The 19,412-nt window shown below is 38.2% G+C and overlaps 1 protein-coding gene and 1 non-coding gene across 3 annotated transcripts in view; one reads left to right on the top strand and one right to left on the bottom strand.

Moving 5' to 3' along the window:
* Positions 1-170: 170 nt before the first annotated feature.
* POLH (DNA polymerase eta) overlaps positions 171-19,412 on the bottom strand; it is a 29,193-nt gene continuing 9,951 nt past the window's right edge. For both annotated transcript variants that reach the window (XM_061398263.1, XM_061398264.1), the window contains 7 exons: positions 12,482-12,651; positions 10,592-10,695; positions 9,309-9,428; positions 8,603-8,726; positions 7,788-7,853; positions 3,878-4,047; positions 171-2,155 (listed from right to left, as the gene is read on the bottom strand). In XM_061398263.1, coding sequence (XP_061254247.1) covers positions 1,264-2,155; positions 3,878-4,047; positions 7,788-7,853; positions 8,603-8,726; positions 9,309-9,428; positions 10,592-10,695; positions 12,482-12,651 — 1,646 coding nt within the window. In that variant the 3' untranslated portion in view covers positions 171-1,263. The remainder of the gene's footprint in view (positions 2,156-3,877; positions 4,048-7,787; positions 7,854-8,602; positions 8,727-9,308; positions 9,429-10,591; positions 10,696-12,481; positions 12,652-19,412) is intronic.
* On the top strand, positions 11,492-11,564 carry TRNAE-UUC (transfer RNA glutamic acid (anticodon UUC)). Its single transcript has one exon. It is a non-coding gene; the product is annotated as a tRNA-Glu (tRNA).

Below are 19,412 nucleotides of genomic sequence, written 5' to 3'. Positions count from 1 at the left end.
CTGTGGGATCTTTAGCTGCAGCATGTGGGATCTAGTTCCCTGACCAGGGATTGAACCCTGGGCCCCCTGCATTGGGAGCACGGGAGTCTTAGCCACTGGACCACCAGGGAAGTCTCTGTGAAGAAGTCTTGCCTTGAAGAAATCTACAGATCTGGTAAGGAAGAGCCATGTACTTGGTAAGTACTGTCTTTTATTAGATACTTAACACAAAAGTGGAAACTATTTTTGGAGGAAGAACTAATTTGCTAGACACAGTGGTTTTCAAATATTCCCCCTTCAAACTGTAGGTCCCCAATTTATAAATAAGCTAAAATAAGCCTAAAAGTACTGGTTTGAGTACATGTACCTTATGCCCCCATCACTCAGTTGACCTTTGGTTGGCTTCTCTGTGTAATCAACATGTCCCACATCAGAAAAGCCACAGCTGACAGCCACACACATAAGCAAAGTAAGTATACAGTAATATAAACAGACAAGTGCAAAAAGCTACAATAATTCATTTAAAACCTTAAGCTAAATAAATATTCACACTTCAATAGGAAAGAGCTGAACAGGGCAGTGACCCTGAAGGCTCAAGCACTTCCCTCTTAAATGTGTATTTAGGGTCTAAGGAAATGACATTGCCCAGAGGACAGTTATTATTTTCTCGATCAAATTCATTTCTCAAGTTCATTAATACACAGATTCAGCAGGGGTGGGGATGAGGCTGGAGAACACATTCCTTTGTGTTGCTGCTGGTCCTCAAAATCGCACTGGGAGTAACAAGGTCCTGGACAAGGTGACTTGCTTGAGGACATATTCTAAGAGGCAAAGCCAGGTTTGGAACCAGATCTCTTAGGCTCCAAGGCTCAGGCATTCTAAACTGACACTGCTTCCCTGCTGCTGCTGCTGAGTCGCTTCAGTCGTGTCCGACTCTCTGAGACCCCATAGACGGCAGCCCATCAGGCTCCCCCGTCCCTGGGATTCTCCAGGCAGGAACACTGGAGCGGGTTGCCATTTCCTTCTCCAATGCATGAAAGTGAAAAGTGAAAGACTAACAATTAAAAAAACAGTTATGATCTGAAAAATGAGTTTTTACATCCTTATCAGCAATAGGATTTGAATCCATGCCTACAAAGAGATGGGAGCCTTAACTCAAGATCTGGATTATTTTTCTTATTAAAAATTTCATGCAGTTATAAGTCTCCTTGAGAAGTGAACTTATTCCCACCTCCCAGGTTACAGATAAAATATTACCACCCTGCTGCAAGCCTGAGGGCAGCACTAGTGTGTTAATGGCTTAAAAAATGATTCCAGTGTCTGCATGCCCTCAGGCCTGGGCCGTTTATTATTTGAGGCCAGAGGGCTCTTGGGATTTCTTTTGCTTTGAGGAGAACTGGCAGGAACAACCTGCGGGTTTGAGGAGTGGGGCTGCAAAAAGGAGTTCTGTAACTCCAATGCAAAGTGATAGTCTGAGTGTTCTGGCATGTCCCACACAGGTACCAGAGAGCCACACTTCTCGCAGGGCACTTGGTCCTCAGCAGCCAGAAAACTGGAGGTCATAGTTGCCTTCTGAGCCACCTCCAGAGCAGATGTGGAAGTTAAAGAAGCAAGGCTGCTGAGGCTGTTCTGGGCCAAATCCATCTCTGTGGGAGTTGTTTTGGGGGATCCTAGCTTCAACATCTTTTCACAGTCAGGGGCACAATCTGGATTCTCTGTTGGAAAACAGTTTGGTAACTCTTTAGGACTGGACTGTGGCTTCTGTGAAGGGAAGAAAACTGAAGGATTAGTGAGCTGCTTCTGCTTTAGAAGCAGACTTTTCTGCTTAAAGAAGGGCTCGGTTCCCATAGTATGACTGCTTTGGAAAGGTAATGAGGGCTTGGATGATGGGCTCATGGGGGCCTGTGTAGTGGCAGTAGGAGAAGAAAGTGAAGCTTCTTTGACTTTCTGCTTTTCTGCAGCTTTCTGGAAGAACGATTCCAGAGAAGTCGTTGCCTTCTTAGGGGTTGTCACTGCTGGGCCACTTCCCTGGGTCTTGGCTTCTGAACTGGTGATTGGCACTTTCGGCAGAGAACTTGGGTCACTGCTCAAGAAGGTGGTGATGTCTGGGCCAGGTGAAGGGGTAGAGGAACAGAATTTGGTAGCACAGAGGAAAAGCATTATAAGGGGAGGGGCCCTGTATAGAAAGTGAAAAAATAGATTAGCCGTAGGTGACACATTAAGTTTCTAAATGACTGGGACTCTGGTTCTGCCACAAAAGGAAATTATCACTATCTCAAACTTTGGGGTATATTGGGTTAATACAGATTCAGCGGACCTGGGATGGGTACAGAATCTGCCATTCTAACAAGTTCTCAGGTGATGCTGATGTGGCGGTCTAGGACCACACCCTGAGAACCACTGGCTTTGGTGAACACCCAGCAAGCAGGATGTGTAAGTTGGCTCCCCTGACAAGTGGGTTTACTGTTTTCATGATACTGCTGCACAGCTGCTGAAATTCACGGGTGAGGCAAGACACTATCTAGAGCTACAAAAAAGTTTAAAAATATTTAGACTGGAAAGACTTGAAAAAAAATGCTCTATGCAGTTTTTAAACAGAACCTGAACTCTTGATTTTCAACTCTGGAATTTATCTAGAGAATGAAATTTCACAACTGCTTTTGATTACCTAGCCTAGTCTCAGAAATACTAGAAATTTCTAGAAATACTTCAAGAAATTTCTGTCATAAAGTTCCTCATTATATCTCATTATCCAAATAAATTTTCACATAAGTTGAATTTCAGAAGATGAAAATGTGCTTTTATATACAGATTTAGTCCCTCAATGAGGTAAAGGGTAAATGCTATTTTAAGATTATTATGACAGTATCTCACTATTCTCTTTCATGCTTTGAGACAGTCTTATAATCAGATACTATTATGCTTCCCTGCCAATATAATATTTTATACTCTTGGTGAAATGTTATAATCTGTCAGTTGATAAGGTTTAATGTGAACATAGTATCACAATTATCATTTGGTTCAGTAAAATCACTCAATATTTGAAAATAAATACAGTCTTCATTCTTTACTTAGAATAATTTACTTGTTAGTCTTTGTAGATAACAAGTATACCAAGAAGTAAGTATTCTTCAAGTAAGTCTTCTAAGTATTACAAAGACTCTTAACTTTAGAGAGTAATATATTCAGATAAGCAATAACTTAAGATGGCTAACTAAACTTTTCTTTTTATAATCTCTAATGTAGATCTATATTAAACAACCAGTTTATCTTTCTCACATATTATTAATATATTTACCTTGTGAATTTGGAATACTTTTACAATTTAAGAGGCTATGTTAAATAGGATTCCAATACTGAAAAAATCATTACTATCTGAACAGTAAATGAACACACTCCTATATAGAGCTGATTATTTTTAATGGCCAGCTGAAGTGAAATTTATTATTATGACATTTGGTATTACACCAGTGGTGCTTGTAACTGAGTTGGGATGTGAGATAGAGATTATTGGTGAATACAGGTCATTTTCATTATCAAGAAGGATGATTTTAAAATACAATAATCAGACAGTTAAGACAGAAGTTCTCTGAAACTTGTTCTGCATTCCCAAGTAGAACTGGTCATTCCCTGACTATAATTAGTATCAGAAAGGGTAGTATTGGTTCAGTCTGCCTCTCAAACCTATCCCTGGGCACTGGAAGGCACCAAATGTAGACAAAGAGGCTGAACCATGTTTCTGGCATTTCTAATGTGTTCTCTCCCTTAATGCATGACCACCCCTCTCTATAACAGGTCCTGCTACAAAGAACCTACCCTAACTGGAAAGCTTATATACTAATTTTAAATAAAGACAGGGTATGAGTCTCAAACGAAGATGAGCTAGAAGTAAACTCACCATTCAGTCTGGGTTCCTGAAGTGTTACAGTTCCTGATGGTAGCAAATGCATCATGGCTCATCTTGTGAGCATCATAGTGGGTGAGGGCACAACAGCGTCGCAAGCTGCTCAGACGCCTGTCTCCTTGTATGCGCATGCTCACTACCAGCTGAGTGGCCACCCTGTCGTTCTGTGGGTGTAAGAGGATTGAAACAGAACTAAAGTTACCTTGAGCAGCTGGATTCTAATACTGAACTGTGTGAGAGAAAAGAAGCAGGGTGGCATAATGGTTTGGAAATAGGGTTTAATTTTTAAAATATTTGTGCTGTTATATATAATATATATATATATATATAATGAGTATAAGTAACTGGAGAAGACATAATTTGGGTGACAGAGTATTAGAATATCTAGGATATTTGACAGAATAAATGAAAATGGTTTCTCCTAAATGTTCTTTTGTAGTATCCATGCAGGAAGATTACACAAAGGTCTATAGTACTATATTCTGTGACTGAAGGAAAAGTTCATGTAAGTCATTGAAAGGGGGTCAGGATTGAGTAGTGGATCTCTTCTTAACCCCTCTGATGCTCTCATGCTCAAGAAGAGAAGTTTCTACTATCACCTCCTTACAGCCCATCTATAGAAGATACACAGGTAGTGAGCTTGCCTCTAGAAAGCAAGATCACTGACTCACTTTTCAGTGAAATCTAAGTATATGAATCCTGTTGATGCAAAGCAAACTAAGAAAGTAAGGCCAAGAGGCAATAAGGTGACAAGTATACACAGGGACCCCTCAAAATCAAGATTCCAGTGAGAAGAAATATACTTAAGACAAATAAACCTTTAGGTAAAAATAACATTTTGTATTTTTGTGCATTTTGTAAATACAGCTTATTCAGGTTTGGATGTATCTCGAGAGAATATAAATTCGCAACTACAAAAAAGTCCTTGTTGACTAAAACCAGTTAACTATAACTGTATCAGGCACTATCGAGAGATAAAGGAGAGAACAAAATAAAGTCCAGGCTCTGGAGGATCTTATCTTGTAGTAGGAGCTACATATAATAAACAAGTAGGCTTGTAATAGAAATGACTACAAAGTGAAGCAGAGTAAGGCAGAGAGTGATGGAGGCTGCTGATATGATAGAGGAACTGGGGAGGAAGTGAAGGTGAAATTTACTTGGTGTGTTAAATAAACAGGGAAGAGGCCAGCAGAGTGGAGGCTGTTAGTGGAGTATGTGAGGGGGAAATGACAGGACGAGGTCAGACTATCAGAGGATAGAGAGATGAGAACGGAGCGACACCTAGTGGGCAACATCAAATAAGCCCATAGCACAACCTCTTTATGTTACCTACCGAAGAACAAAGACCAAATTGCCAACCTTTGTTAGATCACAGAAAAAGCAAGGGAATTCCAGAAAAAACATCTACTTCTGCTTCACTGACTACGCTAAAGCTTAGACTGTGTAGATCAAAACAAACTAGAAAATTCTTCCAGAGATGGGAATACCAGACCACCTTACCTGCCTCCCGTGAAATCTGTATGCAGGTCAAGAAACAACAGTTAAAACCAGACATGGAACAATGGACTGGTTCCAAATTGGGAAAGGAGTACATCAAGGCTGTATATTGTCACCCTTCTTCTATGCAAAGTACATCATGCGAAATGCCAGGCTGGATGAAGCACAAGCTGGAATCAAGATTGCCGGGAGAAATATCAACAACATATGCAGATGATACCACTCTAATGGCAGAAAGTGAAGAGGAACTAAAGAGCCTCTTGATGAGGGTGAAAGAAGAGAGTGCAAAAAGTTGGCTTAAAACTCAACATTCAAAAAACTAAAATCATGGCATCCGGTCCCATCACTTCATGGGAAATAGATGAGTAAAAAGTGGAAGCAGTGATAGATTTTATTTTCTTGGGCTCAAAAATCACTGCAGATGGTGACTGCTGCCATGAAATTCAAAGATGCTTGCTTCCTGGAAGGAAGGCTATGACCAACCTAGACAGCATATTAAAAAGCAGAGACATGACTTTGCTAACAAAAGATCTGTATAGTCAAGACTATGGTTTTTCCAGTAGTCATGTAGAGATGTGAGAGTTGGACCATAAAGAAGGCTAAGCAATGAAGAATTGATACTTTTGAATTGTGGTGCTGGAGAAGACTCTTGAGAGTTCCTTGGACAGCAAGAGAGATCAAACCAGTCAATCCTAAAGGAAATCAATCCTGAATATTCATTGGAAGTACTGATGCTAAAGCTGAAGCTCCAATACTTTGGCCACCTAATGCAAAGAGTTGACTCATTGGAAAAGACCCTGATGCTGGGAAAGCTTGAAGGCAAAAGCAGAGGAGGGTGGCAGAGGATGAGATGGTTAAGATAGCATCACTGACTCAATGGAGATGAATTTGAGCAAACTCTGGGAGGTAGTGGAGGACAGAGGAGCCTGGCATGCTACTGTCCATGTGTTGCAAAGTTGGACATGACTTAGTGACTAAACCAAAACAACCAAAGAACATTTACCACCAATTCCACTAAAAAGGGGCAGACAGTTAATTACAGATGATTCCTGACAGTATACAGTTGATGTTTCAACAGGAGAGGACACATCAAGCAATACCATCAGGAAAATGAAAAGAAAATCCACAGAATGGGAGAAAATATTTATATATTATATATTTGACAAGGGATTTGTATCCAGAACACACACAGAAGTTTTAAAACTCAATATAAAGAGACAGCTCATTTCAAAAATGGCAAAGGATCTCAACGGGTATTTCTCCAAATAAAATCAGAAAATAGTCAATACGCACCTGAAAACCACTTTATACCTAGCGACTAAAGAATAAAGATATAGAGAAATCACAAGCCTCTTACATTGCTGGGAGTATAAAATAGTGCAGCAACAGCCTCATGTGCTAACAGAGTTACCATGTGACTCAGTATTCTACTCCTAGGTATATATACGAGGGAAGGGAAAACATGTCTACAGAGAAATCTGTACATGAATGTTCACAGCAACATTACTTATAATAGCCAAAAAGTGGAAACAACTCAAATATCCATTCACTGATGAATTGATAAATAAAATGTGGTATATCCATTCAGTAGAATATTATTGTCATAAAAAGGAATAAAGGACTGATAGATGCTACAATATGAATAAACCTTGGAAACATGTTAAAGATTTCAAGCCAGTCACAAACGGCCACATATAAGATTATTGCACAGATATGAAATGTCCAGAATAGTAAATCTATACAGACAGAAAGCAGACTAGAATTGCCTAGGGCTTGCAGAATAACTATTAGTATCCACTAATACAGGATTAGTACCCACTAATACAGGTACAGGATTTCTTTTTGGGTTATGGAAATGTCCTTAAATTGATTATGGAATAGTTGAACTCTGAAATATATGAAAACTACTGAACTTTATACTGTAAATGGGTGAATTTTATGGTATATAAATATATATATGTATCAATAGTTTTTTTAAAGAGAGAAGATAAACTAATCATATGTTTAATCTTTGCCTTAAGACTCTGTCTCTAGAACTGAATACTTGTCACATGGACTGTGTTAAAGCTGAATAATTTACAGTCCAATCCCTAAATGTCCTGCTTAACAGTTCTGTACTCTGATGAAGATCCACTGTGTATTCAGAGTTGGAGTGGGATTTAGATAATATACAAAAATGTAAAAGCAGATGGTAATGAGGGAGACAGGAGTAGTCAGGTCTTCACAGATCTAGTCAGCAGTTCACAGATCGAGGTTTTTGAAAATCATATTGAGTTTTACGGCAGTTTTATGGGAAAAGATAAAAGATTTCTTAACATTTTCTAGCTGGTATCTTTTTGTATCTTCTTTCTACTCCATACTGATATTTATATCCCAAAACCCACCCAAGCAATAAAGAAAATCTTACAGCATTTCGGTCCTTGATGAGTCTCTCCTCTAGTTCCTGGGCTAATTGCAAAAGCCACCATTGCACCTAAAAAAAGTATTGAGATTTTAAACTTTCATTTAAAGACTCTAGGTTTATTATAGAACTCTCAGGTAGCGCTAGTGGTAAAGAACCCGCCTGCCAGTGCAGGAGACCTAAGAGACATGGGTTTGATCCCTGGGTTGGGAAGATACTGGAGGCATGGCAACCCTCTCCAGTATTATTGCCTGGAGAATCCCTTGGACAAAGGAGCCTGGCCAGCTATACTCCATAGGGTCGCAAAGACTCAGACATGACTTAAGCAACTCTGCATGCAAAAATGGTCGTTTTGTTCAGTTCTCCCCAAAATGGAAGTGTGCAACAAAGTCTCCCCCATAAGGATCACCAGATGATAGAAATCTTCAGAACTCTGACCTGCCCTAATCTAAGAGTTTTCACTTTCTTTTCTTGCTGGCATGCTATCAGGTAAACTTAAGGCATGTTCCAGCTCTGAGAAAAAAGACACAAACCAGAGGCACAATATCCTGGCTTCCTAAGTTTTCATCTACCAAAAAATGAGTAATTCCATTTCAAACTTCAGTTAGTTCCATTCTAGTTCTTTTTAGATGAAGAAAGGAAGAAAGGAAAAGAAATAATAAAAATCCCAAGTGAAACTCATCAATTTTCAACACAAAACCCCTTCTGTTTCCTGCATATTTTACAGCATAAAGGTTCCATCTAAGTTTTCACAGCTACCAAAACCTACCCACCAGTTCCCTTAAAAGAGACAATGTTCTGTCAGGAATGTGTCTGCCCACCTGATCCCGAGTAGACAGAGCTGTTTTTCCTGGGAAGTTCTTGCTGCAGCCAAGGGTTTTGGTTATTGGCCTGGGTTTAACTGGATCATGTTCAATCCCCCGGCACATGGCATATAGCCAAGATCTAATAAAACCAACACAAAAGTTTAAGGTGAAAGCAAATGACTATTTTTGTTAAAACAAAATACCTATAGTATACTAAACCTTTTATCCCTTTCATGAAAAAGGAAAAATCTATTCAAAATTAAGTACATCACAGAATCTTGCCCTTCCCCATGAATTCCAGTACGATAAACTACTCAGGAGAAGAATACTGATTATGCTTTCTAAGGTCAAGTCATCATTTATATTTTTGGAAAAGTACCAACCAAGCTACAGGATTTTACATCCCCAAGCTTTTTTGGTACTTACTAAGCCTAAATACAAGGATCTTAAAGGAATAACAGCATCTTTGTACACGTATGTAACCAAGCTTCAAAGTAAGACTTCCTTTCTACCAACCTAATTAGTTAGGTACGTGGGGGGAAAAAAAAACTGGACTGATAGGCTATAGTGATCTAATATTTTAAAGCAAAAGGATCAGTGCAGTTACCTCAAGGAGTGAATGTTAACCTAACAGGTCTAGATTTTACCTGATGCTTTTGTCTACATTTGAATTTAACATATCCATAAAAGTTATGACTGAACAGTATCAGGAATCACTTACCCATTCCTCTCCCCAAAATGACTCTGGAGCTGGGGTTCAGAGAACTGGGTCAGCTCTCCCATGTATTCTACCCCCAGGATTTCAATGACAGAGGCCCCTAGTTTTCCTCCAAGATTACGGCTAACAACAAAAGACAATAAATTTGTAAGTAACATCATCAATATCTGGTTAGCAGTAGATATAAAATATTTTGTCTGTGTAAGCAGCTCTCCAAGATTCAGGGAAAATGATAACACACAGTGGTTCTGTAAATTATTGATTTTCTAGAATAAGACTAGATGACTGGGAATTCAATACTCTGGGAGTTAGGGCCTAGGAATAGGAGTAACCGGAGCATAAACACAAGGGCCAATTCATTAAGTGGTTATCAAATCAACTATATAAACTTTTCAATTGTACAGGGTCTACTGTCCCATTTATGGATTCAAATTCCACCTCCCAAAACAAACCCCTTCAATAGCTAAAACCTTTTGTATTTAAGAATATAGTAATTCTTCAACCTAGCCTTTGAGATGTCTAATAATCTGTCCTTAACCTATCTGTTCAGTCCTTTTTCCATTACTTATTTTCCTCAATATGGTCCTAGGTCATGTCCCGTTCACCGAAAATACCTTATACTTTCTCCTTTTTTGTGTTCAAAACATTCTCCAAATTGGTATTTCTCTTATATTCTCATCTGACTCCAAATTGTGCCAAATCTGAAAACAAAATCCCATGCCCTTTTTATAAGTCCTTCTCAGATGACTTTTATGAACTTTGGTGACTCCCTGTACAATTCATTTAGCAGTTCCATACACTCTTGATTACGGAACTTTCATTATTGCTTTGAACAGTTATATCTTGTCCCTTCAATAATATTATAAGCCCTTGGTCAAAAACACACAATTGGTATGCACAGCCTAGTTATTAATTTTATTTGGGAACAATTCAGTAGCCCTAAATGGCTTGCTACGATATTAGAAAAAAGGAAAGAATTAAAATTCCTATTTATTATTTAGTAATAGGTTTTAATAAAAAACCTAGAAGGAAGTTAAACGTATGGCTAAAAATCAGTTCATTTTTTAAAATTCAGGATTAATTATTTTCCACAGATAATCCAGAATTGAAGGTTCATTAGGAAAAGAAATCTCAGTGTGTTTGCAAAATTTTCTGTTATCTCCCTCCTGTCTCCGTGGTACCTGTTTTCCTTGGCTCCAATTCTTAAGGAACAGAAGAAACTACAACTAGAGAGGGCCTTCACATAGATAGAGGAGTGAAATCTGAGGTGCTCCCTGAATACTTACATTTTGCTAATAGGCACTTGGTTGAAGAGTTGTGGGACTGACCCGTGTGAGACCAGGGTCTGCCGGTTGGGCTTGTTTAATCCACAGGCCAGTTTTGCCAGAACCTGGAGCATGGGAAGCATAAAAACCTCATTACTGTCAATACCCACACACGGTGAATATTAATATACACACATACCCACATTCACACACAAGGCACAGCTTAAGGGCTGTAACTAGTGGTTTCCACATTAAAAACAAAAACAGAACCAGAAACTCAAGACATCTCCAAACCTGGGTGTCCAACAACATCCACAGTGGAAAACATGACCCACTATCATTATCCTCATTGTTCTTCCCACATCTTCCATTCTGTTTTTCTTTAGTAGTTTTTTCCACCCATCTGTTCCTTAAGGTTCTCCTACTTCAAGAGGGTAAAGAACAAAGAAGCTACAGAAGAGACTTAAGAGGCATTTCTTAGTGTGTCCATATGAAAATGCTGAAAAAAACTCATTTTGCCCTACCCCACTTAGACATTTCTTGATTAATGGTCAGTCCATTTTCAGTCCCAGTTTAATACAGATTACCATCATTTAGTATCTGTGACAAAGACTGGGCTCAAAATCATCATCCAATAGCAAACATCTCATACTAAATAAGACTTCAAAATGAAAAACACCCATGAGAAGTCTTTTCAAAGAATAAGGTACTTCAGTGGTATCATTTCACAAATTATAATTGGTAGGAAAAAATATAAAATCACTTCACATTCATGGGAGAAATTCTCTGAAACTTCTACTAGGTCATATTTAGTTTAAATTACTACATTGAGATTTTTGTTTCCTCTCCCTCCACCTAACCAGGAAAACCCCCCCCCAAAACTCTACTGGGTAATTTGGCAACTTTCCTCTCCTTGGAAATTCCCTGGTGGTCCAGTGGTTAAGACTCAGTGCTTTCACTGCTGAGGGCCTGGGTTCAATTCCTGGTCAGGGAACTAAGATCCTGCAAGCTGCACAGTGCTGAACTTTCCACTTCTTGAGGAAGGGAGAGAAGGTAGTAACCAGGGAAAATCAGCTACCATCCTATGACTAAACCTAGATCAAAGATGATGAAGATCCCAAGGCCAAACTGTACTTTAATTAGAAAGAATAGAAAAAAGCAGAGAATACCTAGGTCACACCACAGAAGAAGTGAGATAATACTAGAATATTCAGCAAGTGAAAAGATAAGGAATAAGTTCATATATAAAATAAAAAGACTAGTCTCTTTTTTTGGCTACACTGCCTGGCTTGTAGGATCTTAGTTCCCCCAACCAGGGATTGAACCCAGGCCCTGGGCAGTGAAAGTTCCCCAGCTGAGTTCTAACCACTGGATCACCAAGGAATTCCCGCTTCCTCCTTTCTTTGGATAGTTCAATCATTAAGGAAATATTGTGGCTACAACTATGTAAATAACCATTTCCAGCAAAATTTTCAGCCTGTTTCTTAGGAAAGTACATGTGCAATGTCAATTCTCACGTTGAAGAATTACTTAGGTTTTTGTCTTCAATGTGAAGTTTAAAGAGGAACCCATTTCAAAGATGTGTAATGGTTTAAATGCCCCATGCAGGGACTTCCTTCCCTTAGAGGTCCAGTGGTTAAAACTTCTTCCAACACAGGGAATGTGGGTTTGATCCCTGGTCAGGGAGTTAAGATCCTACATACCTCAAAGTCAAAAAAAGAAAAACAGAAAACAGAAACACTATTAAGACTATTAAATAGTCCACATAAAAAAAATCTTAAATGCCCCACTCATATCTATCCCGTCTATGTTTTATTGTTGTTGTTTTTTTAAGTTTGTGTTTGTTTCTATCCCTGTGTTTAACTGCAGATATATCTATGTTTCTCTTTGAAATCTACTATTAGCCTTCACCTTATTGTGTGAAATCCCAGCAGAACACTGAAAACCGGTCTGCCTCTCGATGGCTGCTCGCATTTCTTCCACAATCACTGCTCCCATAGTGAGCTGTAGGTCTGGAGAGCTGGTGCTTTCAGTCTGAAGAGAATCAAGCCATTGCAATAAGCCTTGTTTTCGCCTTTCCTCTGAAAAAGTTGAGAGGTCACAGGTAGACATTTTTTTAAAATCAGGGTTTTATTTGTGTTATCTAATGCAGAAATGCTTAGATTTCAGGTACTTTAGATATGTTTTTAGAAGACTACTCAGTATCACAACAGAGATCAATTTCTCATACCAAGTCCAGCAGCCTTAATTTCCAGCCTAGGCTGAACCTTATAAGCTCCAATAACCAACAAATATTTTGTATTATCTTTTATGAGCAATGATTTAAAAGTACTTCTGTTTTCTCTCTCCAGTTTTGAACTTTCTTCCTCCAACTTCCCTTGCATGCCACCAAGAATTCTATTAAGTTACTCAATTAGAAATTATTCAGAATTATCTCACGCTTCAGTATAAACTTAAGTTAGCACTTCTGTATTTTTAGAGGCTGGTTCCAGTTGAATAGCTTAAATCTAATCAGCACCACTAGATTTATTCTCTTGACAAAGTATTTAAATTAGATGTAGCTTTGTACTTACGGCCTTGAAAATATCTTATTATCCAATTTAGGACTAGTCAGTTTTGGAAAAGCATTTTAAAAGCATTATGTAACAAGAAAGTTAAGAAATATACACGCTGGTTTAAAGAGGCTGAAGTGAGGGCTTCCCTGATGGCTCAATGTTAAAGAATCTGCCTGCAGTGCAGGAGACACAGGTGATGTGGGAAATATGGGTTTGGTCCCTGAGTTAGAAAGATCCTCTGGAGCAGAAAATGGCAACTCACTCCAATATTCTTGCCTGAAAAATCCCATGGACAGAGAAGCCTGGCAGGCTGCAGTCCAAAGGGTTGCAAAGAGTCGGACACGACTGAGCACACACACACAAATGAGCTATGAACAAGGCAAGAAAATACAGAGTGTCTCGAAGAGGTAGAATAAAGGCTCATATATATGAGGAGGAGGAAGAGGAGCACATAGAAGGATTTTCCAACTGCTGTTTCTCTGCTTTGCTAACCCGTCTTCCTCCTCTAACGCCCTAACTGTGGATACTGAGCAACATTCTTCTCCGTAGATACCTTTTCTCTTGGTGAACTGGTACTGGCTTACGTTTCAATTTGCTTATGCTGAGTACACGCAAATCTTAAGCTCCTTCCCCAAATTCTTAAACTTTAATCCCTTATTTCTACCTCCCTACAGAAAATTTTTCATTAAATTTTTGAATTTTTCATTAAAGTATCAAACAAAATGCTACTAAAGTCAATCTTTATATCTTCCTCCTCAAAGGTTCTCTTTCCCAAACAACTTCCTGTTTCTCTTAAAGGTTTAAAATCTAATATTGACTTCTTTTCTTTTACTCCCCTTTATTGTAGTTATCTATGGAGAAGGAAATGCCAACCCACTCCAGTATTCTTGCCTGGAGAATCCCATGAACAGAGGAGCCTGGTGGACTGCAGTCCACAGGGTCACAAAGACTCGGACAAGACTGAGCAACTAACACAATTGCAGTTATCTAGTTACCAAGGCCACTTCACCATATTCCGCATATCCACTGCAACTCACTCTATTTTATTCGTATTTCTTCCATTCTTGCCTGTGCCACCTTAACTTTTGTTTTGTTTTTGGCCATACCAGGGATCAAACCCGTATCCCCTGCTGTGGAAGCACAAAGTCTTAACCACTGGATCACTAGGAAGTACCCATAAATTTAGAGTTAGCTCTTAAAATCAGGTAGTGTTAAGTTTTACAAATTAGTTTTTTCTAAAATTGAGTATTCCTCATCCTTTGTGTTTCCATATAAATTTTGGAATCAATTTGTCAATTTCTATAAAATCCTGCTGGGATTTTGGTGAAAATGCAATGAATCTGTAGATCAGCTTGGGGCTTGACCTGCATCTATCTTGAACTGTTTTTTCCACATATATTGTTAGATGTATTTCTAATAATTTCATGGTTTTAATGCTATTGCAAAAATGCCATTGCTTTTTAAATTTCAACTTCCCATTTTAATATATAGAAGTATTACAAATTCTTGCACATTGACTTTGTCCCCTGCAACCCTACTAAACTCAATTATTCTAGGTTCTTTTAGTGGGAGTGGGGGGAGGGTAGATTCCTTAGGATTTTCTATAAACATGGCCATGTCTCCTATTTCACTCTTCTTTCACATCTTTTATTTCTTTTCCTGTACTGACTGCATCATCTTGAACCTCTAATACAATGGTGACTAGAACTGTCATAAGAGTGAGCACTGGTAATTTGTGCCAAAACTTCAGGATTAAACTGATAAACTCTAGCTATGGTCCACAACTCTGGATCCATAACTGTTAATACAAAAGAGAAGTCCTTATACTAATAACTGGTGTACCTTCTTCTGTGCCATGAGCTTAGTACCTTCCAAGCTCTGGTGGCTCAGATGGTATAGAATCTGCCTGCAATGCAGGACACCAGTTTGATCCCTGGGTCGGAAAGATGTCCTGGAGAAGGGAATGGCTACTTATTCTGGCCTGGAGAATTCCATGGACAGAGGAGCCTGGAGGGCTACAGTTCATGGAGTCGCAAAGAGTTGGACGCGACTGAGCAACTAATACTTTAACTTTCAAGCTCCCTCTGGTTGTTCACAGAATTTATCATCTTGTGGCTGTAGGACTGAGGTCCTCCTTTCTTGCTTGCTGTCAGCAGAGGGTAGCTCTCAAAGCACAGACATGGGGGCTTCTCCAAAGGCCCTCTTGCAGTATGGCAGCTTCCTTCTTCAAAGCCTGCAAGGAGTCTATCCCAACTCCTATAGCTCTCAACTTTGGCAGCTGATTTTTTTTTTTTTTAATTTTTAAATATTAATTTATTTTTATCTTCTTTTTGTTTCTTTTTGGCTGAGCTGGGCAGCACATGGGCCAGGGGATAGAACCCATAGCCCCTGCAATGTAAGCATGGAGTCTTAACCACGGACTGCCAGGGAAGTCCCTGACAGTTGATTTATAATTTTTTTATATTAATACAGCTACACAACTGTTTCTTGTTATACACATTCACATGTTCAATATTTGCTTAGAAAGAAATGAATTAAGAGGAAGCAAAGGAGAAAACAAAGGAGTTCTTTAGCTAACACAAACCAGTTACAAAGAGGCCCCAAAGGGAAAGTTTTCACTCTGGGAATTTATGAGTATTATTTTTAAGTAATCATACTACTTAAACTTCACACACACACAACTATTTCAGAAACAGAAAACCCAAAGTTGCAAATGGGTAAATAGGACCCATTAAGAGGCAGGATGGTAAAGCTGAATGGGAACTTTAGTACCAAAACATCAGACACCTGGATTCTTTTCCTAGCTTTGAAATATATGTCATATTCATGAAAAATAATTTCTGGGAGATTATATACACTTAGATCAGCTAATTTCTGTTATCAGATTTTTTCTGGCTACACACATCATGTGAAGACTCAGGAGTATGATATGAAATATCACTGTAAATCATTTCCTAGACATTGCATTATTCTGAACACTCTAAATAATAAGATGTTATCACTGCATCTGGAAGCTTAAAATTTAAACTGGACACAATAAAGCAACTTGTTCCTTCATAATACAAATACCTTTTATTTCCTCATACAGAAGTAAGACTTCTTTAAAACACCGGCATTTTATAGAAAAACGTAGTAAAGATAGGTATAGAACAACCATTTGAGTTGAAGTAACATTTGACCACCAACAAAGGTATGCACCATCATCTTCACCAGAGAGCTCTTCAACAATGAGTTGCCTCCCACAAAACCAATGTAATATGTAATAAATAGTTCTTATTCTGAACTATGTAGGTTTTGAGAGGGTCTGCAAATCTCCTGAAAACTGCATGCAAAATTGTCTTATATGTAGGTATCTATTTTTCTGAGACAAGGGTCCATAGCTTTCAACAGGTCTAAAAGGGCATACAGTCTTAAAAAAAACTTAAACAACAAATTATTTTAAGTATTATAAAAACAAAACACAACCATACAAAATCTGAGATACAGCAAAAGGAGTCTCAAGAAGGAAGTTCATAGCAATACAGGCCTTCCTCAAAAAAAGAAGAAGTCTTGAGACTTCCCTGGCAGTCCAGTGGTTAAGGTTCTGGACTTTCACTACAGGGGGCACAGATTCAATCCCTGGGCAGGTAACTAAGATCCTGCATGTCACTTGGCATGGCCAAAAAATTTTTAAAAAGAGAAAAGCCACAAACCATAAGATGCTGCAGTATATATATTTGATAATGATTCATATCCAGAATACATAAAGAAGTCCTATAGATGAATGAGATAAGACAACCAAGAAAAATGGGCAAGTATTTAAACCGACACTTCATGAAAGAATGGTCATCACTTACAAAAAGGTGCTCAATTTCATTAACATCAGGAACATGCAAACTAAAACCATAATATGACATCACCATATACAATATCACGATTATCAAAATGGTTAAAACACAAAAGAGAAAAAAGCAAAGGTTAACAAAGATGTGGCACAACTAGAACTCTCATATACTGCTAGTAGAATTATAAATCAGTACAACCATTCTGGAAAACTTTTGGGGGTATCTACTAACACTGAGTACAGACAAACTAAAGGTGAATACAGGCAAACCCCACAACTGAGCACGTCAGTCACATGCTCAACAGAATGTATACATTTGTTCACCAAAAGATATTTACAAAAATATTCATAGCAACTCTGTTATTAGTGGTCCAAAACTGGAAAAAAAAACCCACAAAATATCCATGGGTAAATTGTGGTATATTCATACAATGTAATACTACACAAACCCAACTATATACAACAGAATGGATGACTCTCACAAAGACAATATTGAATGAATGAAGCCAGACTCAAGTATGTACTGCATAATTTCAATTTTAGAAACGTCAAAAATAAGTTAAATAGAAATCAGGACAGTTGTTATATAGGAGAGAGGGGAGAGGGACAGAGAATGACTGGGAGCGCAAGCAAATGCGGCTTCTAGAGTTCTGTTGTTTTTTGATCTGGGTTCTGTTTATACAAGTGGGTTTACTTTGTGAAAATCAGTCAAGTATACACTTAATTTACACACTTTATGTATATCAAGGTTTAGATGAGAAAGAAAAAGGGAAACCTACTGGATTCCAGATTTCAGAAGAAGCAGAAATAATCATAATTATATGATAAAAATCGTAATTTAAAAATTACTAAAAGGTATGTGGAGTCTAAAGTAGGACACAAATGAACTGTCTATAAAACAGAAACAGACTTACAAAACAGAGAACAGACCTGTGGTTGCCAAGGGCGGCAGGGAGGGATGCACTGGGAGTTTGCAATTAGCAGATACAAACTATTACAATACATAGAATGGATAAACAACACAGTCCTTTTGTAAAGCACAGAGAGCTATATCAATATCCTGTGATAAACTATGATGGAAAAAATATGAAAAAGAATTATATATGTGTGTGTGTGTGTGTGTGTGTGTGTCTTAAAGAATCACTTTGCTGTATGGCAGAAATTAACACACTGTAAATCAACTATACTTCAACAGGGCTTCCCTGGTAGCTTAGTGAACAATCCGCCTGGCAATGTGGGAGACACAAGTTCAATCCCTGGTTGGTCAGAAGCAGCTAGGACCATGTGCCACAACTACTGAGCCTGTGCTCTAGAGTCTAGGAACCACAACTACTGAAGCCCACGCGCCTTAGATCCTGTGCTCTGTAACAAGAGAAGCTACCACAAGAAGAAGCCTGTGTTCCGCAACTGTAGAGTAGCCCCAACTGGCCACAACTAAAGAGCCCACACAGTAACAAACCCAGCCCAGTCAAAAATTTTAAAAAACTACATTTCAACAAAATGCATTTTAAAAAATAAATAAAAATCACTAAAAGGTACATAAGTGAAGACCTAAAAAAATGGTGAAATGTTTATAGATGGGATAATTTAACATTAAGATACTATCCTTTCTAAAAATGTGAATTCAGGGGCTTCCCAGGTAGTCCAGTGGCTAAGACTCTGAGCTCCCAATTCAGGGGACCCAGGTTTGATGCCTGGTCAGGGAACTAGATCCTACATGTTGCAACTAAGACCCAGTGCACCTAACTAAATAAATATGTTTAAAAAATAAATAAAAATGTGAATTCAATGTAACTTCCAGAATTTCTTGAGGAATTCAACTAATGCATTCTAAAACATATACCAAACAATAAAAGTCCATAAATAGCCAAGACAATTTTGAAAAACAAAAGTAGAGGGGAGTCCTTATCAAATATTATAACATACCACAAACTAATAAAAACAATGTGTTTCTGAAGCAAAAGGAGACCCTAATGGGCTATTCTACAAACAACTGATATATGAGAAGTTGAGAAAAATGGATTATTAATAAATAACTGTTGGGAAAACTGACTCACTAAAAGATTAATAATTAAGGTGGCTTCCTACTTTAAATCAAATAAAATGGTAAACCCCATATAGTTGAAATACCTAAAAATAAGCTATAAGGCAAATTGAAGAAAATGTAGAAAAATGTCTTCAGGAACATCTGGGAGAAATGAATGTCTAAAATGAGATTTAAAATGCACAAACCATAAGGTGAAAAATGGAAGGACTAAAAGAATTTGTTAAACAAAGTACAGTATAAATAAAGTTAATGGATGACAGACCTGGGAAAAGATGTTTGAAGTGTCAAAAACAGACAAGGAACCAACAATTAGGATACAGAAGGAGACTTCTCCCCTGACAAAAAGGGCAGGAAATCCAATGGAAAATTGGGTGATTATAAATAAGCAAACTCATAAAAGTAGAAACTCAACTGGCT

The sequence above is a fragment of the Bos javanicus genome, chromosome 23 (genome assembly GCF_032452875.1).
Source record: "Bos javanicus breed banteng chromosome 23, ARS-OSU_banteng_1.0, whole genome shotgun sequence".
Classification (NCBI taxonomy): Eukaryota; Metazoa; Chordata; class Mammalia; order Artiodactyla; family Bovidae; genus Bos; species Bos javanicus.
The sequence above is the reverse complement of the archived record's forward strand: the minus strand, read 5'-3'. Positions and strand labels throughout refer to the sequence as shown.